Source organism: Sturnira hondurensis, unplaced genomic scaffold, assembly GCF_014824575.4.
Source record: "Sturnira hondurensis isolate 20B ecotype Veracruz unplaced genomic scaffold, ASM1482457v3 Scaffold0004136, whole genome shotgun sequence".
NCBI classification, from domain to species: Eukaryota; Metazoa; Chordata; class Mammalia; order Chiroptera; family Phyllostomidae; genus Sturnira; species Sturnira hondurensis.
In genome coordinates, this window is record NW_028076767.1 from 21,076,927 (window position 1) to 21,099,103 (window position 22,177).

The following is a 22,177-nucleotide window of genomic DNA, read 5'->3' on the forward strand; positions in this document are numbered from 1 at the left end:
GATATAACACCCGTATCATGTGTCTTCATGTTCTGGTGGTTTCTGAAACATATTCATTTTGTAATAATCTAATCCACCCATACAATTATGACTTATGTATCATTATTATGTGTCAATTTCCAATAAAGCAAGCACACTCACAATCTCAAAACCCTAACCTTACCACTATCGACATAAAACAGTTTAACAAAAGAATTCAGTGGGCTAGGAAAAGCAGTAAAAAATACATTCAAAACCAATGAACATTAGTTGTGGGTGAAATTCAGCAGGAACTGCCATTTTTATTCATGGCCACAAAATTAATCTTTTAAACCAGAGCACAGTCTATTAACTTTTATTCGAAAATGTCCATTCTGCGCAGAGATTGGCGTGGCTTGATGGATTGAACATCATCCTACAAACCAAAAGATGGCCAGCACATGCCTGCACTGTGGGCCAAATCCCTGCTTGGGGGTATGCAAGAGGCAGCTGATCAATGTTTTTCTTGCACATGGACGTTTCGCTCCCTCCCTTTCCTTTCTAAATAAATATAAATAAAATGTCTACTCTAATATGAGAACCAACTGGACATAAACAGTCTAATTATTCTTTAACTTAGGAGAGAAGCTTCTCTACGTACCCATACATTTTCAGTAAAAAGTCATCCAAAAAAAGAAAGAAAGAAAAAAAAAAAAGAAAAAGACCCCACTTGCTCCAAATGTATTTTTATTATTCATGTTGATTTTTAAAGAATGATTGATTCTGCCCTGGCTGGTGTAGCTCAATGGATTGAGCTCAGACCTGTGAACCAGAGGATCACGGTTCAATTCCCAGTCAGGGCACATGCTTGGGTTGCAGGCCAGTTCCCAGCAGGGGACACACAAGAGGCAACCATACATTGATATTTCTCTCCCTCTCTCCTTCCCTTCCTCTCTAAAGATAAACAAAATCTTAAAAAAAAAAAAAAAGATTGATTCTAATACTATGCGTTTCATGGTAGCTAAAAAGAACATTTAAATTAAGAGTCTTTAACTTCAAATTACATGTACTTTCAGGACTCTTTTTTAAACTGAAGCTGTCACAGAAACCTTAAAGAATCACTTTCCCTATCTTAATGGTAACTTTATAGAAACATGACAACAAAGCAGATATACAAGAATTACTAGCCCTGGCTGGCGTAGCTCAGTGGATTGAGCGCGGGCCTGCGAACCAGACGATCGCGGTTCGATTCCCAGTCAGGGCACATGCCTGAGTTGCAGGCCGGTTCCTTGCAGGCTAACTACCAGCAGGGAACGCACAAAAGGAAACCATACATTGATGTTTCTCTCCCTCTCTCCTTCCCCTTCTAAAGATAAATAAATAAATAAAATCTTAAAAAAAAAAAAAAGAATTACTACACAGTATAACTTGGACCAAGAGCTGATTGAAGAAACCGATGCATCCAAGAAATCAGGACTTACCCTTCCAAAAGGCTCAAAGATTCCCCGAAGCATATCTTCAGTTATGTTAAAGTGTAATGAGCCCACATAAAGCCTCATAGGTCCAGCACTTCCTTTTTGTAGATTGTTTGCCATTGCTGCAGCTCTGTTTTTTTCTGCCTACAAATTAGGTAAGTCAAAATGCACATTACACAACACTAATACAAATTAGTAAAATAGTAAATCCCATCCACACATTAGGTTTGCTTAATAAACTGATGTCAAAGGCTAGTAAAAAAAATCGCCTTGGCAGAGTAGCTCAGTTGGTTTGAGCATTATCCTGATAAGCCAAGGTTGCAGGTTTCATTCCTAGTCAGGGCTCATACCAGAAATGAAAAATCAACAACTGCACGTGAGACAACAAATCGATGTTTTTCTTCCTCACTCTAAAAAAATCAGTAAATTAAAAAAAACAAGACAAAATAATGAGAAGTGTAATAGTCACACACGAAAAGGTCAAATGTTCTAGTATTCCATTTACACGTGACTGTGTTTAACGGCACTGAATCATACACGTAAACAATTAAAAGGCAAACAATTTTTTTGCCCTGAACTGGTGTGGCTCAAAGGATTAAGTGCCGGCCTGTAAACCATAAAGTCACTGGTTCAATTCCTTCCAAGTTAAGGGACATGCCTGGGTTGCAGGTCAGGTCCCTGGTTGGAGGCCTTTGAGATGCAGCCAGGGGATGTTTCTCTCCCTTCCCTCTTTCTAAAAATAAATAAAATCTTTTAAGAAAAGCCAAATTTTTAAATATGGATGCACCCTCTTATCAGACATGTTGAAGTGGAAAATCAGATTTCTTGCAGTTGTTAAACACATTATCATTACTCATTAAAATGAATATACCCTCAGTGTCATTTTTACTCATAGTACACTAAGTATAGTACATTAAGATTGTCATAAAAGGGCTTGACATAATTTAGCTCGGTTGGTTAAAACACCGTCCCATTATGTCAAAATTGCAATTGATTCCCCAGGCAGAAAACATACAAGAATCAACCAGTGAGTAAAACAAATCGACGTTTCTCTCTCTAAAAATCAAAATAAAATTTAAAAAGGCTTGTGTAAAAAAATAATTAAAAAAGAAAAAAAAGGCTTATGTCAATATAAATAAAATCAAACTATTGTACTCATCAAAATCAAAAGTTCACAATTTACATCCTAACACAAATTTATTTTCTTGTACAAAATGGCACACCTTAAGTAGTATAGGTCAATAGCAAGTTAAATAAATCCAAAACCTCATTTGGCCCTGGCTGGTGTAGCTCAGTGGATTGAGCGTGAGCCTGAGAACCAAAGGATCGAGGTTCAATTCCCAGTCAAGGCACATGCCTGGGTTGCAGGCCAGTTTCCAGCAGGGGACGCACGAGAGGCAACCATACATTGATATTTCTCTCCCTCTCTCCTTCCTTTTCCCTCTAAAAAATAAATAAAATGTTAAAAAACAAAAAAAAAACCTTGAAACCAAACAAACAAAAAACTTTCATTTAATTTGATGCCTTTCAGCCCTGATGTCAAGTCAATCTACACACTATTAGTTTGTCTTTCTGTGTCAGAGGACATGAACTAACCTATCATTTTTCTATTATTTACTTACAATCAAGTGATACTCAATATTAGTATTCTTAAAATATTAAATAGGCCGTTTCACCTTTTAGAGGTGGTAGAGCTAGTAATTTGGTTACCATCACATAAACTTGTTAGCAAAACTGGAATTTCAAGTCGGATGTAGTTACAGAGCTTATGTATAACCTTTATTTTTTTTAAATTAAAGGGTCAAACTTGTTTCTGACCCTTGTTATTTGGCTAATCTTTAAAAAAAAAAGTTTATTTCTTAGAGAGAGGGAAACAGGGAGAGAAACATTAATGCGAGATAGAAACACTGATCAGTTGCCTCTCACAGGTGCAGGGATGAGGGAATCCAACCGGCAAACTCACTTGGCCCAACACCCAAACAATTGAGCCAGGCAGTCTGATGAACTAACAAGATTACTCAGGAATTATGGAGTATTTGTTTCAGTGGTTTGAAAAGCTGCCCTGGATGGTGTGGCTCAGTGGATTGAGTAGCAGTCTGCAAAGCAAAGGGTCACTGGTTAGAATCCCAGTCAGGACACATGACTGGGTTGCAGGCCGGGTCTCCAGTAGGGGGCACATAAAAGGCAACCAAATACTGATGTTTCTCCTCCTTTCCCATCTCTCTAAAAATAAATAAAATCTTAAAACCAAAGGAAAAAAGAATAAAAAATACAAGCAACCAATGTGGACTATTCAGGTACTGATGATAAATCCTAGTATGTACTTTCATATTACATACTCAGTAGATTGATACATCTGAATTTTTCCACATCTAAATGAACTTTTAAAATGTTGATGCCAATTCTGTTGATAGTCAGCAAAGAGGAACTATATCAAATTTGCATTAGCTTAGATGTTCTGAAATTAGTTTATAAAACATCTTCTTTTCAAGAAATATTAAAACTGACAGCTGTTCTGAACAGCTGTTCAAATTAGTTTTTTTAAAACTGATTTTAGAGAGAGGGAGGGAGGAAGAGGGGAAAGAGGAATGAGAGACAGAATTATCAACTTAATTGTTATACTTATTATTGCATTCACTGGTTGATTCTTGTATGTGCCCTGATAGGGGGATGGAACCCGCAACCTTTATGTATTGGGACCACACTCTAACCAAATGAGCTATCTGGCCAGGGCCAAACTATTCTTGGTTGGTGTTACATAAATATAAAATTTCCTCAAAGTATCAAATTTTCAGAAGTCAAAAAGCGCATTCTCTTCCGGGTGTCTTTCTCTTTGTTTTTCTCCCCCACCCCAGACATGCATCTCCTGAACTCTAAGGGACCCCACAAGACTTGAAACCAAGGGAGCAACAGGCAGCAGCAGCAACAGCTCTTCATCCCAGGCTACCCCCTGAACCTGTTTCAAGGCCCCCCTTTTCTTGACTACTCTGTAAACCAAAGCATACCCACACAGGGTCATTTCTTTCCTGTAACACTTCTAGAAAGCCAAAGCAGTCTCCCCTAGGCTCTCTCTTGCTGCTTCTTCAATCCTAAGCCCTTCCTTGTTTCCTATCTCCAGCTTTAACCAATGTACTCCTCCCCCCAACCCCGAAAAGATAAAAATCACTCAACTTGAAAGACTGGAAGGGGAAAACATGTTCTTAGATGCTTTATCTCCAACAGATTATCACAAATCAATAAAATTCTAGACAAAGTCTGAAGTCTTTTTCACAAAATAGGTTACTTACAAAAAAACACTATACTAAAGCTGTCCTGAGAACCTATTGCCTAAGGTAGCATAGTACGTGGTGATTACGTACCTTAAGGCACAGAGAACTACAACACAACACTGCAAAAAGCAGGTTTCCATTAGTATCAATGATCAAATTCTTAAGCAGAAAAAATTACCTGTGATGCCTGTACTATGATTGGCACTCCTAAAACCCGTTGGCCAGTTAATCCTATTGCTAGAGGCACTGAGCTAACATCGACAAATTCCACATAAGCAATTCCTTTGGAACGTCTTGAGTTTCTATCAGAAATCATTCTCACATCTCGAACCTGAAAAAAAGAAACCCCACACACACAGTTAACAGAAGGTTGTTTGTACAACTATCCCATGTAAACCATTATAGGTAATTTTAAAAAGAGACAAGAGAAACATACTGACGTAGAAAAGGTATAGTCGTCACAAAAATTTTTAAATAATTTGTAGGCCTACTTCTATCTTTTGAAGAGTAATGTGGTTATATTAATCAACTCCAACACTAACTTCCCCAAGGTAGCTAAGATTACCTTTCCGTGAGGCAAATTAGGAATATTACCAAAAATAAATTCTATAAATAAGTTCTACTAAATCACAAGATTTGGTGTTCAGATGTGTTCTCATTTTATCTGCAATACCAACAATTATTAAAATGTTTGCCAGCTGCCACTTAGTTGAAAGGTAGCTAAGATTACCTTTCCTACTGTAGAGAAAAACTCTTCCAAATCCCTTGGCCGAATTCTTGCTGCCAACTGCATGCAGAAAACAGTCCTTGCATCTCTTTCCTCAGGAGTTAAATTATCAATAGGTTCCCTTAAGAGGAGTAAGAAATACAGAATTTTATAGGGTATTCTCTTTAGTGTACACTTTCAGTAATAGACAGAATAAACTACCAAAGCTAGTTTGTCACTATGCCCAAGCCATATTTATATAAAATGTCAATAAAGTAATTCAGTGTGACTTAATTCCTTCAACAGAATGAGTTTACTAAACGTTTCTTTTAACATGGTATTAGGGCAACAATTTTTCAACCAGTATGGGCCACAAGAATTTTTATTTTTTAATCCATACCAGAAGACTTTTTTTCATCACTGAGAGAGAGAGAGAGAGAGAGAAACATTAACTTCCCTCGTTTGCGCCCCAACTTGGGACAGAACACATAACCGGGATTATGTGTCCTAACTGAGAATTGAATCCCAAACCTTTTCGTTAATAGGACAACACTCCAGTCAACTGAGCCACAACCAGTCAGGGCTATAATTTTTAAAATGTGCAACACCTGACTTTATGGTCAGGAGAATTGACCTCTTTTCCCTTAGATTGTTGAATAAAAAAATGACAACAATAGCCAACTGGTATGAATGAAATTTATTGTCAGACTGGCAAAAAATGTATTTTTTGGTGGACACTGAATTTTAGTTAATTATTTTAAACATGCCACAAGATGAAAAAGGTTGAAAATAGCTGTATTATGACAAAAAAGTCCACTGACCTCTCAATCTTACAAATGGTGTTTTCTCCTGGATAATGAATAGCCAATCAAAAGCCCGAGAGTATACTAACAACCGGATATAACCCTCAACTAGCCACAAATCAGAGTGGTCGTAAGATAGTAGGATGATTTCCCCCAGCCAGCCATAAAATCATAAAGTGAAATCAAGTTTGATAATCACAAAAGGTATCCTTGAAAGTAAAATCCCAAATGATAAAAACAATTTAATGCTGTGAAATTTATTTTATCTAACAAATTAAAAGAAACTGTTATTAGTCTGGAACCATTTTACTAAAACTCTGCAAATCAGTATCCAAAAAAATGTTTCTTGATGGATATAGAATACAGAGTAACCATTAAGAAAATCAAAAATAAAAAGCAGGAAATTAGATAAATATCAATCATGGGATCCAATTTACTCATTATTACAAATAGCCTTATACTTCTATATTAGTAGAAGGAACTAAAGTACCCAAATAAGAAAAATACTACAGCATAATAACAGAAATTTAATTTTATAAATTTCAAAAAAAAAATAAAAACATCTATTAATATCACCATTATAAAACACCACTATATGGTTAAGATTCTAAGTGAATACTTTATGGCACAAGTATAAACATGCTCTTATCCATGTTTTGCATATTCTCAGGAATACTTCTGAAATACTCCATACAAAATTCTGGTAAATCACCCCTTGAGAAATCAGCAACTGACTTTAAACACATTACCATAAAACTCAGGTACAAAAGCTGAACTAGATCCAGACAAAGAGAACTAAAAGTGGATTTTCTGATAGAAAACTAAATATTAAAGAACAAAACCCCCAATATCTGTCACAGACAGTTTTTAAAATTATTAAGGTTTTTATCTAATCCTGGGATCATTAGAATACACCAAACAACAGGATAACTGAAAGTTAAAACGTGCCCTCAAGGGGAGCCAGAACATCAATAAAGAACAATGCTACCATTTAACAAAATGTTGGTTGATCAACATGGTAAATTGGACAGAAAATAAGCCTTGTTTATTAAAAAGGAAAACAATCCATAGAAACATTAAAAAATGAAAGACTACTTAGAAACCAGTCAATTTGGTTTATACTTTGGAAATAAAATACATTCTCTCAGTTAAGAACTGATAAAAATTACGACTTACTTTCACTGAGGCCATTTTAGTAACTCAAATGTATTAATTCCAAAGACAGTGAGTGAAGTCATTTGAAGGTTTCTATAGCTACCGTTAAAAAAAATTTAGTCAATATAGCCCTGGCTGGTGTACCTCAGGGGATTAAGTGCCTTCCTGGGAACCAAAGGGTTGCCAGTTTGATTCCCAGCCAGGGCACATGCTTTGGTTGGGGGGAGAGCGTACGAGAGGTGACCACGCACTGATGTTTCTCTTCCTCTCTTCCCCTCTCTCTAAAAATCAATTTTAAAAATCTTTAAAGTTTTTTTAAACTTAGTCAATATAAAAGGGAAATAACATTAACATGTAGCATCTGCACATCAATACAGTAATTACTGCTTAACTTAATTACATGAAGTTAAAGTGAAAGTTAGAAATGCATTAACAGTAACAGTATGACAAAAGGAAATAAATTTAATATGGCTGAATTTACTTAATGTCATTAAATTTAGAAGTAGCATAAATTGCTGAAACTTGAAAGTGAAAAGCTTTAAAGAAAGAGTGACAACAGCTACCTCACAGGGCTCTTGTCTTTTCTGAAAGGACTTTTGCTTCGGGAGCGTCGTCTGCTGCAAAGTTAAAAAGTATCAGAAGTTACCCAAACAAGTACACCACATTAGTTCCTTGAAAAACAATTTAAACAATTCAGAAGTATGTTTAAAAACCTTAATTTGATGCTATGAGGCAACCCAATCTTTCCTCGGATGGCACTGTTAAATTTTGGTCCGGAGCTAAAAAAAAAACACAAAATTACACTAGTTACAGGTTTAGGGTCTTGCTAAGATCACGTTCATGTGCTCTCCAGCAAGTTTAACATTGTTTAGGCTGCTTCTTTTCCACCTCAATTATGAAGAGGAAATTAAGACTTTTTCTTTTAACTCTATCCCAGGCAAACTGCTCTTATAGTTATCCATCCTGGACCACTGAGGTGCCAAAACCAAAGGTTACAGCCTCAAAGTTTTTAAAATTCTGAAATTGCTCACTCTTTTTAGTCTATTGTTTTTTGAAAATTACATATGAATACATTCCTGAGGTTAAAAAAAAGCACACAAATAAGTGAAAATAAATCTTCCTGAACTTCTCTCACACCAGGAATAATTATAGTTAACAGTTTGGTGTACATCTTTGCACATCCTCTCTCAGGAACATACACGTATTTACACTTAAGTACACATATAATATTCATGTTTTCTGAGGGACTTCCATAAAATAAGGAGACTAATTCTTTACACAATCACAAAAACTCCCAATTTCCATTTAATAGCAAGCCTCAGGGACTACAGAAAAAGCACATGTAGCCCATCATACTTCACTTCTTTGTGGCAAAATATTCTATTGTAAAGATGAAGTTCAGATTCCTCAAAAAAAATTTTTTGAGGACATGACGTATTAATGTCTTTTTTTAAAAAAAAGACCAAGCCCCGGCGGGTGTAGCTCAGTGGATTGAGCGCGGGCCTGCGAACCACACGATCGCAGCTCGATTCCCAGTCAGGGCACGTGCCTGGGTTGCACAGGCAGGTTCCCTGCAGGCCAACTCCTGGCAGGGGACACACGAAAGGCAACCATACATTGATGTTTCTCTCCCTCTCCTTCCCCTCTAAATAAAAACCTAAAAAAAAAAAAAGACCAAAAAAAAGCAAGTATTTAAAAAAAATAACAATTAAAAAATTGTAATGGCAACTATTTTAAAATAGTTTTACACTGTATTCTAAGTAACTCTAGAACTCCTCAGCAGTATTTGAGCCTTCTATTTTGAATGACCAAACTAAAGAGACAGTCAGATGTCTCTTAGTGCTCATCCTGTTCTTCTTTCCCAGAAGGGTAGTAAAAATGAACTAGTGATCTGTGATCCACCATCTGGATTCATTTTCATGAACTCTTCATGTACTTAACATTCAAGCAGTTTCAAATAAATTACTTTATATTAAACTGGTCTTTTGTAATTCAAACTGATAATTAAGAATATACATTTACTGGGTAAATTTAAGTCCTAATAAGAATGTATTAAAATGTTCTACCCCCATTAATTATTCAAGTCCCAGTTTTCGCCTCTATAGTTAAAAATCACCTGACACCAAATGTGAAAACTAAATTCATTTTTTAAGTCAGATCACAATCACAGGCTGACTTCGAGTATTCATCACTAAACAGAGAAAACAGCATTCAGAATTTATTAAAGTAATCCTCTTCCCTATTTATTTTGATTAAAAAATGCAGAAAACTTTGATAAATTGGACAAAAAGCAAAGTACTTTCTAACAGAGCATTTGGAATCAAAAAGAACATTATGGTCCCTTTAAGCTCTTAAAAAAGTTCACAAAATAAGGAGGAACTTAGAAAACAAATAGTTCAATTCTTTCCATTTTCAAGATTTACGAACAAGAATCAGAACTCAAAGTTGAATGGCTTCAAATACCAAAACATTTCATGAATAGCATTATGGTGAGTGCTTTATTTACGTTTTCTTCTCAATGCTCATTAAGTTTTTCTGATAACTGTTACCTTTCTGAAAAGCTGAGAAAATGAAAACTCAGAGGTAACTTGCCCCAGTGTCAGAGACAAGACTGATTTGGTTATCTGTGAATTCCACTTTCATCCATTCAAATTTTGAAGTTAAAAGCGTTCATTTTAAAAATCCCATCATTTACAACAATGTGTTTAAGAGAAAAGCACTAAGCACTGCCATATTCAATCCTCGCTTAAAAGCTGCAGATAGGCTCTTTCCAGGTATTAATACAATTGAGTTTTTAAAATGACTATAATGAAATTTTATTTGTAACATAACAACATCCAACTTTTCATAGTAATTTAACCTTCAAAGCACCTCTTAGTGCTTTATTTTAAAAACTTTAAATACAATGCGTAATGAGCCCCCCCAAATCATCATTATCCAGGAGCACAGACCAAATTCACAAAGCATCTGTCATGTCAACTGAAAATAGCCACACAGACAAGATTATTAACTAATTGCATATTTGACTTTTAAATAAACTTATGTTCAGTATGTTCACAAACCTCGAAACTTTCAAGTATTCGGCACTACATTTATCAAATCTTAGCACTCTAGTGCTGTAGGCTAGTTTGGACTGGCATACAGTTATATATTTTTATACGGAACAAAAATAATCTGTATGCCTAGAGTAAAACGAGTTATATATATTTGTCCAGTTTTTCACTTTACTAGTCTTTTCAGTGCCAATATCCTTATTTAATACTTTTAAAAACAATCTTATTGAAAAGTAAAATTTCACAGTTCAAACCACTCAGATTAAATTGCTACCTGGACACCCAGCAAATGACTCAAACTATAACCATAAATGTAGTTACATACTAAGGACTTCTGTAGCGGCCTCTGAATCTTCGATCTCGACTTCTTGAGCGGCTCCGTCTCCTTTCTTTGCTTCTACTTCGCTTCCTTTCACGGCTTTTGCTCTTTTTCCTTTCTCTATCTCTGCTTCGCTTCCGTTCCTTACTTTTGCTTCTTTTTCGTTCATGACTACGACTTCTGCTCTTGCTTTTTTTCCTCCTAAGGAGAAAAAAAACACCCCACTATTATCTTGCTGGTTTAACAATCTGTCAAAATATACTTCCCTTTATGGCCAGAATTTTTAAAGCCTTTTTGTAAACTTATTTTGCCATTTTTACGATCATACAATGATACATAATCTTATTTATGAAAAAAGTAACTCCTAGGTAAGGTAAATAATACCCAATCTTTGCCTTCTACTACTGAACATCAGCAGTCAGTTGACAAAGAATCATTTCAGAGAGGAGGGACTAAATGATCACCTGAGAGTCAGCTACAGGTCCAAAAAGGAAAGGACTTTTAAAGTTTGACCATCTTGTAACTGGCCAACAAGTACTACTATAATCCACAGGATACAGTAATAAATCAATTATTATAACAGAATGTTAACATAGAAGTATTAGTGCTAAACCATATATAAGAATTGTCATTAAATACACTCATTTCCCAGAAGTCAATTTCGATCCAACTTATTCATGTATTATTTTCTTTCACCGGGCCATATAAACATCAAAATTTTGGTTTCCATGATCAAAAAGTTACAAGTAACGAAAGATAGTAAAATTCAGTAAAATGCATTCTGACACTCATAGATGTTATCGAACCATTTCAGGTATTTTCTTTTTAAAGTTATGAGTATGTGGGAAAATGGAGTATGTGACTGATATGTCAGTTTATATAGCATGTGGGGTACAATAAAAAAGATCAACATCTATATAAAGCTTTGCAAAGTTTCAAACTCTGTAGGGCAAAAAAGCTAGTCAGTCATATCTTTCTGTTCATTTCTGTACTCTTCACAACATACCACCCACTCATTTCATAGTTAAATCTTACAATCCATACCTCTGTGCTATCACCCAAATTTTAGAGGTGCCTTCAGATATTTCAATACAGATTGAAAGCCATTTCAAAATAAACTTATTCCACTAAAATGTCAACTTATAGTAGCTAAAAGAATAAACATTTTGACAACTCTACCATCATTTGGAGATTTTAACTGTTTAGTTCTTATCAAAGTAAAGTTAGCACAAGAGCAACCAGAGTCTGCCTCAGAGAACCTGTAAGTAGGCCATCTTAGAGTGCATTGAAAATAGAAAATGAAGACACCCACCTTCTGGAATCTTGAAACCCACACTCCAATCACAAGGAGATGTAGAGCTTTCCAAGGAGGCAGAAACTTTGTCTAAAATTTCAAGATAATCCACCTGACTGTCAGAAATGTATATGCTAGGTAGCACATGACAGAAAATTAGGCTACACTCATTATTTATTATGTCATAAAAGCATGCCCAAAGGGCAACAGATAACATTCCAACTTTGTTACCTGAAAAACCTGACACTCTCTTAAGGAATTCTGTGCAATAGCTATACTCACAAGTCCTAAACATAATTAGGGGACAAAGTAAAAAGTAACTCCATCTCCCACAAAGACAAGTTTTGCTCTGCTTATAGATGGCCCATAGAAGAGAGGCAGCCAACCTCCCTATTTACCTCTTTTTAGGCCCAAGACTTATTTTAACAAAGGAAAGGACTTAAAAAATTGAATAGCTAATTTCATTTTAAGGTCTTCCTAGGACTTTTTAATAAATGAGTCCCCACCCACATCTGAAGGCAACCCCAGACAGGTAAAAAGACAGCAACATACTAAGACATTGAGAAAGTACAATCCTCTGCATAAAAGCCCAGACAAAAATTTAAGGGTGTAAGAAATCAGTGTATAGCTTCAAAGAACATTCACTAAGTTAACTAAAAAGAGGTTATATAAATCCATACTAATAGTCAAATCCTGTTACAACTTAAAAGGGACTTTCCAAAGTCTTTAGTGGCAGTGGAATTTTGTACTGAACATCATTGAAGTAAATGGTCCACTGGGCTGGGCCTTTGGACTTTTTGGTTATATGGCCTCTGCTGTAAAGGTGTTTTGCTATAACTGGATTTGACCTCTTCCATGTAAGAAGATCTAAATTTTAAATGCAAAGTACTCTGGAAAATAAGAAAAAAATAGAAAAGTCATTTATTCCAAAATTTATAGATAATCCACACCACAGTAGCCAATATATTTCAACTGTGTCATTTTATTGTTACTCTTTTTTGAGTAATTCCTAAAAGAATTTAACTGAATAAATGCTGATTTAGACTTTGCTAAACTGGTTACACTAACAAGTAATATTCCCATGAAGGCAAGCTCCAGTACTTTAAAAAGCGTACTTTGATGTCTTGCCAAACTTAGAGTATGTAGTTCTTTAATTGATAATCACTTTGTATTAGATTAAACTGAGTTCCTTTTGCTATCGGAATACAACTGAGAGCATGTATTGAGAATCAAAATTTTTTCTTGAAAGAAAACATTTACTGGTCCCGCTTAATTCTCATAATGTATATTTTCTTTCTACCTTAAAACTACATCCAACATTCAGTGGCTTTTAAGACAATGAAGTTTTAAGATGAAAAATGCAATGTGGCACCTTTCTTTGGTTGACTGAACTTACACCAAACACTAAAGCACTGAACATTTTGCTTTATATTCTATCTATCCCTAAATACAACATTTCTCTCCCAGATAACTTTGAAATTAAATTGAAAGATTAATTCCCTTTAGAAAAATGGGAAAAAGTTCCTGATTGAATAAGGGAGCCATTTATTTAGTCAGCTATACATAACTGGTGAGATGTCTTAAGAGAAGTAATTTGTACATTTAAAAAGATCCTAGATGGTAGTTGGAACGTTTTGCAAAGTTCCCCCCTTAGTCAAAGATCCCTATGATCAATTAAAGAGAACTGTCCATTATATTTAGTCTCGTAAGACTACTTACATTAAATAAAGGCCACCAAGCATCTGTTATTGGGTCCTTGTAAAAACTTGGTAGCTTTAATGAGCTTAGATGCAGAAGTTATTGTAAAACTGGAAATAATGTTAGCAAGAAGGAATAACACCTGAAAATAGCACAAGGGCCCTGGCTGGTGTGGCTCAGTGGGTTGAGGGGCCTTTAGTTCTCAGGCATGCAAACTAAAGTGTCGCCAGTTGAATTTCCAGTCAGGCACATGCTTGGGTTGTGGGCTGGCCACCCCCTCCCCAGTAGGGGGCACACAAGAGACAACTGCACATTGATATATCAATATTATATCAAGGTTCTTCTCCCTCCCTTCACCTCTCTCTAAAAATAAAATCTTAAAAAATTAAAAACAAACAAAAAATAGTAATAAAAATGGTACAAGGGTCTGTACCCCACAGTGCAGTTCTCATCATTTTCACACTTAAAATGAGAGCTTTACCCTCAGCCACTAGTCCTGACAATTAAATTATTTCATGATGTATGAATATCCCTTCCTAAGTCATCTCTGGGTTACAGAACTGTGAATTAGAACCATTAAATAGGAAATAGTTACTTTCGTAAAGGTCTAAAACCTGACACATTAAACCATACAATGATTGGTTGATTCCCTCACATGTAACGATCTAATACGTATACCCTGTTGTGATTAGTGAAGAAACTACAACAGACTCCCACCAGAAAAAAAAGGTAGGATGTTTTATATCATTTTTAATCCATTACTACAACATTATTTTAGGAAAATTATAATTAAAAATGTTGTAGCAAAGCCTGAATAATTCAATTTAACATTTTTTCATCTTTTTATGAAATTATATCAACCTACCTAAGTCATGAGAATGTTGAGGTAGTGTATTATTATAAAGCACTGAGCTCTTAAGAGCCACCCAAAACACAAAGAAACAAACAAAACCCAAGTGAATGGCTATTTACCATCATCTTTGTGTATTAAGTGGTCATGAACATGACAAAATGTTTTAATGACATCATAAATATAGCCTAATAAAACATTTAATGTGTATATATCACCATGGTATTAAGAATAATAACATGAATAACAAGAATAATTTCAGAGCTGAAAGGAAACACCAATAGCATCCAAACTTATATAACAGATCTAATTTGTATACTATATTCTGTTCTAGTCTAAAGCACTGAGTTATTACGGTTTTGGATTACTAATTTAACTCTATTAACTTGTGTCACTCAATTTTTCAAAACTTCATTCTCACTATCAAGTCTACTAGAGTTTTAAAAGCTTCAAACAAGAGACATGTAAGATGAACGTAAGAAGTACTTAAGTATGCTATATACCATTATGACAAAAAGAGCCTTTAAGCAGCAAGAAGCATGGCTAATTCATAGCTGTGACTCCTTTCTTTAAGTAATTTAAAATACTTTCCTTGGCCTGATTATTTTGTTACCTTTTCTTCTTCCTAACCCACTGAAGATGTGTTGTGGGTTAGGAAGATAACATCAATTAGGAAATTTAACTGATAACATCATTAAACATTAAACCAAAGTTAATAAACTGGAAACAAAAAAACTGTAATATAACATTCATACAAATTGTCCTGGATGAATTTGGAGGGGAAGGTGTCCAAAAGGTCCCTGAAATCTAGGGAAGGAGTCCATAGTTTTATATCCTCAAATAGTTTCTGATTCCCCAAAAAGAACCAGTTTTCTAAAAGAGGAAAAGAAAAGCTTCCAAAGAGAACCTTAGTTGGATGCTTCAGCCACAGGAACACAATTTTACTAAGATCCCAAAGTTCCCCCCACCCCAGCTCCCTTCTTAAAACTTACTTTTTGCTACGTTCTTCATGGCCATTAGCACTGCTCAACTTGTTCTCATCCTAAGCAAGGTTGATAGAAGAACATCATGAGGACGAAGTGGTAACATTTCAAGTTGTCAAAGGGTAAAGGGAACAGGAATAAGAAAATACAAAACAATTTTAAAACTAATTACTTATCCATAGTTTAACATGGAAGGCTATAAAAAAATTTAGATGGGTATGTGTTTAACCACTTTGTTGCTTACAATTAAGTCATCAAGATACAAAAATAAAAAGGCACATTAACATGTTAAATTTTACTTTCTTATATAAATATTAAGTTATCCAGATTTATACAGTGTTGAAGTGGTTAAATAGAATTCTTTAAAACATGAATTAAAGTCCTGTTTTGAGTTTTATTCCATGTGCTATGGTCCCTTTGGTCAGTACCATGGCTCTATTTCTGCCTAAGCCCCAAGTGGCCACGCTAGCAGCCAGCCACTATGGATTTCCTGTGACCGATGCCATTCCTGAGATCTTCGCCCATTTCCGTTGGAGGGTTGGGACTGTAAGAGCTTGATGCCACCTCTGTCACACATCTCGCCCTGAAGCAAACAGGGATTCACACTGCTTTAGTAATGTTGACTCTCAAGAACCCAAGAAAGTCAATTAATAATCCACCAGTCCAGCCTAAACATTTCCTACTTCCATACCTGTTTACACGGAACTACATCCATGTTTAACTAAGACACAAGAATCTTAACATTAAAATAGAAAGCTCTTCAAGAGTCTTAAGCATTATTAAACTAGGTACACTATTTAAAGCTATAAAGAATTCATCCAAATTGGTACCACATGGTTGTGCTATACACTCCAAAACAAATGTATTATTTTAAAAAGGTTTAGCGCAATGTTTATTTTAAAGCTTGATCACACCAGTTATAGAAGTATAACTGCTAACTTACAAAGCTTACAGTTTGAGACCAGTGATAATGCATGCATACTGCTATTTTCACCACCAACTGGTGAAAGAATGAAAAGACATTTTAGTTTCACTGTGATACTGAAATGGGTCAAAGACTTATTATTAGCCAAATTCCTTTGTAGTTTTTTAGTGTGAAATATGGCAGGGACTAATTAAAAATAAAACAGTATGGAGAACATTAAGACAGTCACCAAGTGACTCTAAGTTGTGATACTGCCTCTTTTGCTTAAAAAATTTTTTTTTCTGTTCAGGGATCCAAGAATTTAGTGTTTTTTAACTAAGCAGATCATCACCTGCCTGTTTTAATATTTTACTCTCACCAGTCTTTTACATATATAGGAAAATATTATAAATCTCACCCATTTCTTCTTGTAAGACATTAAAGATTTGCTTGCCACAGACTGGTTTTACTTTGTTATTCTTGGACCCCTGCTATTTTCCCAAACCACTACATTCACCTTTTTGCTATACCAAACTGGAGCTGGTAATTCTTAGTTGAGTCATTTTACCTAGGGGACCACGGTACAGCGATAAGTCACTCAATTACTACCTTATGATTGACAGTTCACACTGGAATCAAAGGTGAATTCATGGGAGTAGAGGTGAGATATCGTTAGGCAAGTCTACAAAGAGAGATAGATGGGCATTTATTCATCACGCTGAAGTGAAACTACTGCACAATATTATTACATCAATAGCATATATTTACTTTTGCAAGTTATACGTAATGCATCTCTGATAAGATAAATCAAGAGGGCTCCGGGGAGGTTAGTTTACATTTCAGCAGTAGTTTCGTGAATAATGCTAAATCAAGAAATATATAAACCTCACCAACATTTTTTCTCTCACCTTCTTGTAAGGAGCCTCAAGCATTGCTTCAATATCAATATCGTCTGCCATTTTCTCTAAACGCCTATAAAAACAATAAGGTAATTAATTCTATGAGTAAATGTATTTCATTTATGCTCGATTTCTTACTCAAATACTCCAACACTTCAGAAAAACATTTTCAAAAGCTCAGGAATGACTAAGGTAGCACAACGCACTCTACCAGTCTTGGTAACTAAATCGGAAATGCCTCTCTAAGAGCACGTGAAAATAAATTAAATGTTACACTTTTAAAACCCTGCAATGAACTCCAAAAATATAACCCAGGAGCCTCGAGCGAGCGCGCCTCTCCGCGGAAAACCCGCTCTGCCATTTTAGAAGCAGGGGAAACTCCCTCGATAGCGACGGGTTGTGTGCCGTGGCAGCAGCGTTCGGCTGGCGCCATGTTGGGAGGTCGCGGCCGGCCCAGGCCTCGAAGGAACAGGTCGCCATCTGCCCGAGGCCTCCCTGGGGTCCGTGACACCCAAGAACCCTAACACTTACTCAACCGGAAAAGAAGGGCGCGGTCGCCAAAATGGGGCCGATTTCTAGAAAGCCTGCCCTCCCCCACCGTCGCTAAAAAAACGCCTAAAGAGTGTTCCTCAACCCAGAAAAGATCCAACCTCAAAAATATCTTCAAATACTAGGGTTCACAACAACTACGTACCTGTGCGGCCTTCCGGGCCCCTGTGGTGCTCGTGTTCAGAAAGAAGGGAGCTGCTGGAGCTGCGTTGCCGCCGCTGTTGCTACAGTTAAGCCTCTAGGCCCGGGCCGCGGTACCGCCCAGCCCGAATTTCAGGCTCCGAGGGCGGATAGGCCCGAGCAAATCTAAAAGAAACAATGGGATTAGAGAAGCCTGCTCCGGAGTGCAGAACGGCGGCTTCGGCAGCTCAGGATCCAAGCCTGCGACAACGACCGCAGCCTCTCTGAAATGGCGGCGGCTGCTTCCCCGTACTCACATTCACTAACACACATATACACACACACAAACACACGGGGCCTCACAGAGCCCGCAGCACGGGCTCTCGCGAGAAACTGCCTGTAGTTCCAGACCGGAGAGGACGAAATATCGCGAGATGTTTTAAGGATGAAGCCCCAGCAACCAAGGCCCAATCTCGCGCAATGATTGCGCCACAGATATTCCCATCCCCCTTTCAGAGAGGCACTTTGACTCCTCCCCCTGGATTGGCGTCCACAACTCGCGAGACGGCGCGAGTTGGTGGAGCAAAGGCCGTTGGTACACTTCATGTCAATCCTTTAAAAGACTCAACGCTGAGTGGAACTCGGTTGTCGCCACCTCCTCGTGGCGCCTCCCTACAGCTATCTGAAGGTTTCATCCTTGCAGCTAACCGCCCCCACCTTCCCCGGGGCCTCCCACCCAGATGTCTGTCAAGGTCGCCACAAGGCAACCTAGTCCATATGGCGACAGAATAAAACAAAAAACGGTCATATATAAATTATCCACCACAGGTGAAGACGAAGTAAAAAGCACGTAAGAGAATGTAAGAAGAGACAGTACAGGGATAGAGGGTTAAGGGCTGTAGAATAAAAATTATATGTCCCGGCCTTTTGGAGCCGGTGGGCTAGGCTCTGCGTGTGCAGTCCAGCTTCAGAACCCCTTCGGAAGTAGTAGAGAAAGACAAAGAGAAAGAGAAAAAAAGTGCTTCCTTGGGCAGTGGATCAGCTTTGCACCCCGAGAATTACAGTCTGGCCTTATGTCTGTGTTGCTGTTGTTTCTTTAAAGATGTCCCCCATTCTCCTGAATCCTGGCTCCTTGCCCCTGAAAAGTCTCTCAGATGCCTGGGCAGTTAAGAGTAAATTCACCGCTTGTACTTGGTCACGGGTGGGGAGTGGGGGGGAAAGGGACCAGAGAGGTCACGGGTACAAAGCTTTTTCCTCCAACAGAAAAAGGTTTCAAAAATAATTAGGTTACATACAAGCAAAAATCTTAATAGAAGTCTCCTTATTGATTGAGGGAAAAGATTTGAAACGACATACCCAGGTTCCTGTAACTGCTCCAAACCTGTGCGGCGTTGGAAAAATAAATTAACCTCATAGAGCCCTATCCTCCATTTTCTCCTATGAAGAAGAAGGTAGTATAATTACTGAGCTAAACTTCTTGACGCTGACCTAGGCAGGTAATGTTCACTATTGAATTCTCAGCGTTCAGCCAGTGTGCCCAGCCAGGTGAATACTTGACAAGGGAATAAATAAATGAATGAATGTCTAGTAGTATAGTGAGAGTTAAATGAGATAATGCCTGTAGCATGCCTGGAAAATATTTAATTCTCAAAAAATTTAACTTCTGTAGTTACTAAACAAGTAATATATACCCACATATATATATATATGTATATATATGGTATATACATATATATATAGGTATATTATATATATATATACCCATTTTACAGGAAATGGGTGTATATTCCCATTTGTATATTCCATTTTACAGGAAATGTAGTGTAAGGTGGCTTTCTGTTTTGAGTTAACCTTTTAAACTGTTTTTTTTTAAGAGGGTAATAGATTTTGCATATTAGTAATGTTCTCTTACTCCTTTCCCTGAAAATTCACATCCTCTATTGATTTTTTAAATGATTTTATTTATTTACTTTTAGAGAGGCGGTAAGGAAGGGAGAAAGAGAGGGAGAGAAACATCCATATGTGAGAGATACATCGATAGGTTGCCTCTTGCACACCCCCCAACTGGGGACCTGGCCCACAACCCAGGCATGTTCCCTGACTGAAAATCAAACCAGAGACCCTTTGCTTCCTTTGGGTTCACAGGTCTGTGCTCAATGCACTGAGCCACAACAGTCAGGGCCTCTATTGACTTTTTAAGTGTTAAAAGTCGTCAAAGAAAACTGAATTGAAGCACAATATGTCAGAAAAGGAACAATATGTGACTTGTTTTGTTTTGTTTTCCTTTAATCCTCTCTAAGGATTCCTTATGAGAAACTTCCATATATTACCTCTTGTACACGCCCTGACCGGGACCAAACCTACAACCTATGTATATACTCTGACCTTAGGTATGTGTCCTGACTGGGAATCTACCACTCAACCCTTCGGTTTGTGGGGCAATGCTCCAAGCAACTAAGCCACACTGGCCAGGTATGTGCCTTGTAATTGTGCAAATATCACAGCTTAAAGATGGTCCTTTCTTAATATTTTGTTTGGGGACATGACAGCACAGAACTTGATCTTGACCTCTAGACTGCCTTCAGCTGTTGCGCCTGCTGGCTCCATTATGGTGACTCGTAGCCCCAGTGTCGTGATTGGTGATGATGAACCAGACTATGACCTAGATTTTTTCTGTATACTTAAGCATTACACTAAGGTTTTGAGAGAGATGTTTATTCCTCAAGGACTAATTATGGACAGGACAGAACGGCTTGCTCGAGATGTGATGAAGGAGATGGATGAAGGAGATTGGAGGCCATCACATTGTAACCCTCTGCGTGCTCAAGGGGGGTTATAAATTCTTTGACGATCTGCCAGATTACATCAAAGCCTGGAACAGATATAGTGATAGATCCATTCCTATGGCAAAGTCTATGAGTATAGAGTTTATCAGACTGAAGAGCTACTGTAATGACCAATTGACAGGAGACAGAAAAGTAATTGGTGGAGATGATCTCTGAACCTTAACTGGAAAGAATGTCTTGGTTGGTTTTTTTTTGTTTTGTTTGTTTGTTTGTTTGTTTTTCAACGTATGGTTGCCTCTCGTGAGTCCCCTGCTGGGAACTGGCCTGCAACCCAGGCATGTGCCCTGACTGGGAATCGAACCATGATCATGTGGTTCGCAGGCCCATGCTCAATCCACTGAGCTACACCAGCCAGGGCCTGGTTGTTGAAGACATAATGGACACTGGCAAGACAATGCAAACCTTACTTTCCTTGGTCAAACTGTATAATTCAAAGATGGTGAAGGTCACAAGCTTGCTGGTAAAAAGGACCCCTCAAAGTTGGATATAGACCAGACTTTGTTGGATTTGAAATTCCAGACAAGTTTGTTGTAGGATATGCCCTTGACTACAATGAGTACTTTAGGAGGTTGCATCATGTTTGTGTTTTTAGTGAAACTGGAAGGAAGAACAAAATACAAAGCCTAAGATGAGAGTTCAAATTGAGTTTGGAAACATCTGGAATCCTATTGAAATCACCAGTAAAGTTATCAAATGTTCTAGGTCTGTGGCCAGCTGCTTAGTAGAGTTTATTGCATACATCTTCAAAGAATTTTATCTGGTTTGTATTTTAGAAATATCAGTTGCTGCATTCCTTTTTTAAAGATTTTATTCACTTATCTTTAGAGGGGAAGGGAAGGAGAGAGGGAGAGAAATATTAATGCGTGGTTGCCTCTCCTTTGTCCCCTGCTGGGAACTGGCCTGCAACCCAGGCACATGCCCTGACTGGGAATCGATCAGCGATCCCCTAGTTCACAGGCCCGCACTCAATCCACTGAGCTACACTAGCCAGGGCAGTTGCTGCATTCTTAAGCTCTTTATTTGTACTATGAGCCTAAAGACTATCAGTTCCTTTTGGGTAGATTGTTATTTGACATGTAAATGAAAAATCTCTTAAACTCCACCACTGTTGAATGAGAACATTGAAATTGTATCTATAAGAAACATTTAAAGAGAAGATATATTAGTTTTTAATTGGTATTTTAATTTTCATATATTCATAAAAGTACAGAAGCAATTGAATGTTGTTCATTATACCACTGTGTGTTGAGAACAGTAAAAAGCCGTGTGCTGACAGCATCTAAGAGGTACTGTTAC

The 22,177-nt window shown here is 37.2% G+C and overlaps 1 protein-coding gene and 1 pseudogene across 9 annotated transcripts in view; one reads left to right on the forward strand and one right to left on the reverse strand.

The window, feature by feature from the left end:
- Nucleotides 1–18,378, reverse strand: part of RBM39 (RNA binding motif protein 39) — a 32,737-nt gene extending 14,359 nt beyond the window's left edge. For 2 of the 9 annotated variants that reach the window (XM_037043966.1, XM_037043964.1), the window contains exons 1-9: nucleotides 18,061–18,377; nucleotides 17,376–17,439; nucleotides 15,573–15,622; nucleotides 10,745–10,939; nucleotides 8,080–8,145; nucleotides 7,930–7,983; nucleotides 5,433–5,550; nucleotides 4,881–5,033; nucleotides 1,440–1,577 (exon numbers count right to left, since the gene is read on the reverse strand). In XM_037043966.1, the coding sequence (XP_036899861.1) occupies nucleotides 1,440–1,577; nucleotides 4,881–5,033; nucleotides 5,433–5,550; nucleotides 7,930–7,983; nucleotides 8,080–8,145; nucleotides 10,745–10,939; nucleotides 15,573–15,622; nucleotides 17,376–17,426 (825 nt within the window). In that variant the 5' untranslated portion in view covers nucleotides 17,427–17,439; nucleotides 18,061–18,377. Of the gene's footprint in view, nucleotides 1–1,439; nucleotides 1,578–4,880; nucleotides 5,034–5,432; nucleotides 5,551–7,929; nucleotides 7,984–8,079; nucleotides 8,146–10,744; nucleotides 10,940–12,050; nucleotides 12,123–15,572; nucleotides 15,623–17,076; nucleotides 17,150–17,375; nucleotides 17,440–18,060 lie in introns of all 9 variants that reach the window. The other 7 variants (XM_037043968.1, XM_037043967.1, XM_037043971.1 and 4 more) reach the window with 6 other exon arrangements.
- A 2,174-nt stretch (nucleotides 18,379–20,552) lies between these two features.
- LOC118985425 (hypoxanthine-guanine phosphoribosyltransferase-like) lies at nucleotides 20,553–21,606 on the forward strand (annotated as a pseudogene).
- Nucleotides 21,607–22,177: the final 571 nt, after the last annotated feature.